The sequence below is a fragment of the Antrostomus carolinensis genome, unplaced genomic scaffold, assembly GCF_000700745.2.
Source record: "Antrostomus carolinensis isolate BGI_N321 unplaced genomic scaffold, ASM70074v2 scaffold37651, whole genome shotgun sequence".
In the NCBI taxonomy this organism is placed as follows: Eukaryota; Metazoa; Chordata; class Aves; order Caprimulgiformes; family Caprimulgidae; genus Antrostomus; species Antrostomus carolinensis.
The window spans coordinates 1-1195 of record NW_010296905.1 but is presented as its reverse complement, the minus strand read 5'-3'; the positions used below and the strand labels follow the sequence as shown (position 1 = coordinate 1195).

Sequence of the window (1195 nt, the reverse complement as noted above, 5' to 3'; positions counted from 1 at the left end):
TTAATCACTTCATGCTATAAAAGCCTTGTCCCATTTTTGAACAGGAGGGATTCCAGCACACCCTTCCCCATAGGAGTGTGTTTGGAAATTCCTTCCTTGAGTGGGAACGTCCCTCAAGGTTTAGCCCTTGAGGTTGAGTGGAAGAGAGCTGCCCACAGTCCTCAAGGAGGGATTCCAGCACACCCTTCCCCATAGGAGTGTGTTTGGAAATTCCTTCCTTGAGTGGGAACGTCCCTCAAGGTTTAGCCCTTGAGGTTGAGTGGAAGAGAGCTGCCCACAGTCCTCAACGTGGGTGAGTAACAGCAATCTCTGTACACGAATTAATTATCAAACTAGCTTTGAACTACTGATTTAGTGAGTGATAATTGCAGTGAATAGTAGCTATAGCATTTCTACCCTGTAGTAGATATTCTGATTAATGTCCTTTAGCCTAATCCCACCATTATCAATGATAATAAAGTTTTATTTTGCTTACATATACACTTCACCATCCTTAACCCCGTGGGACACGAGGGTCGTGGCAGGAGGGGGAAACACCCCAGCACGCTGCTGTCCTCACTGGTGGTGATTTGCCCTTGTAGCCCAGTCCCCGGGACCCCAGACCCTTCCCTGGCCCTGCTGACGTCCCTTGGAGCGAGGAGGACAGGAGATGGGCACCTGATGACCGTCCCCCTTGGGATGACCGTCCCCCTTGGGATGACAGAGATTTCCGAGGACCTGAGGATCGCTTCCGAGAGGGTTGGCACCCGGTGAGAAGAGGGAACTGAGGGTGGGGAGCTGTATGGTTACCCTCAGCATGTCACCATCCTCACTGGTGGCAATTTGTCATTGCAGCCCGGTCCCTGGGACCCCAGACCCTTCCCTGGCCCTGACAACATCCCTTGGAATGAGGAGGACAGGAGATGGGCACCCGATGACCGTCCCCCTTGGGATGATCGTCCCCCTTGGGATGACAGAGATTTCCAAGGACCCGAGGATCACTTCCGAGAGGGCTGGCACTCGGTGAGGGGGTGGTGGGCCAGGGGGGTGGCAGTGGCTGCGGGACCAAGGGCAGGGAGTGGATGAAATGGGGCAGGGGACATTCACTGCCCTGGTGACAGGGACAGCACACAGGGACAAGTTTCCCCACACGGTGCTGGGAGCAGCAGCAGTCGCAGCATCCCCTGTCCTGCTCTGTGTCTAAACCCATCCCCTT

At 54.5% G+C, this 1195-nt stretch overlaps 1 protein-coding gene across 1 annotated transcript; it reads left to right on the top strand.

Annotated features, from left to right (window-relative positions):
- Nucleotides 1–581: 581 nt before the first annotated feature.
- Nucleotides 582–1002, top strand: LOC114819090 (aspartate and glycine-rich protein-like; the record flags this gene model as incomplete). The annotated part of the gene is made up of 2 exons (XM_029087570.1): nt 582–749; nt 835–1002. Coding segments are annotated over 2 exons (336 nt in total), but the record flags the coding sequence as incomplete, so codon positions are not given.
- Nucleotides 1003–1195: the final 193 nt, after the last annotated feature.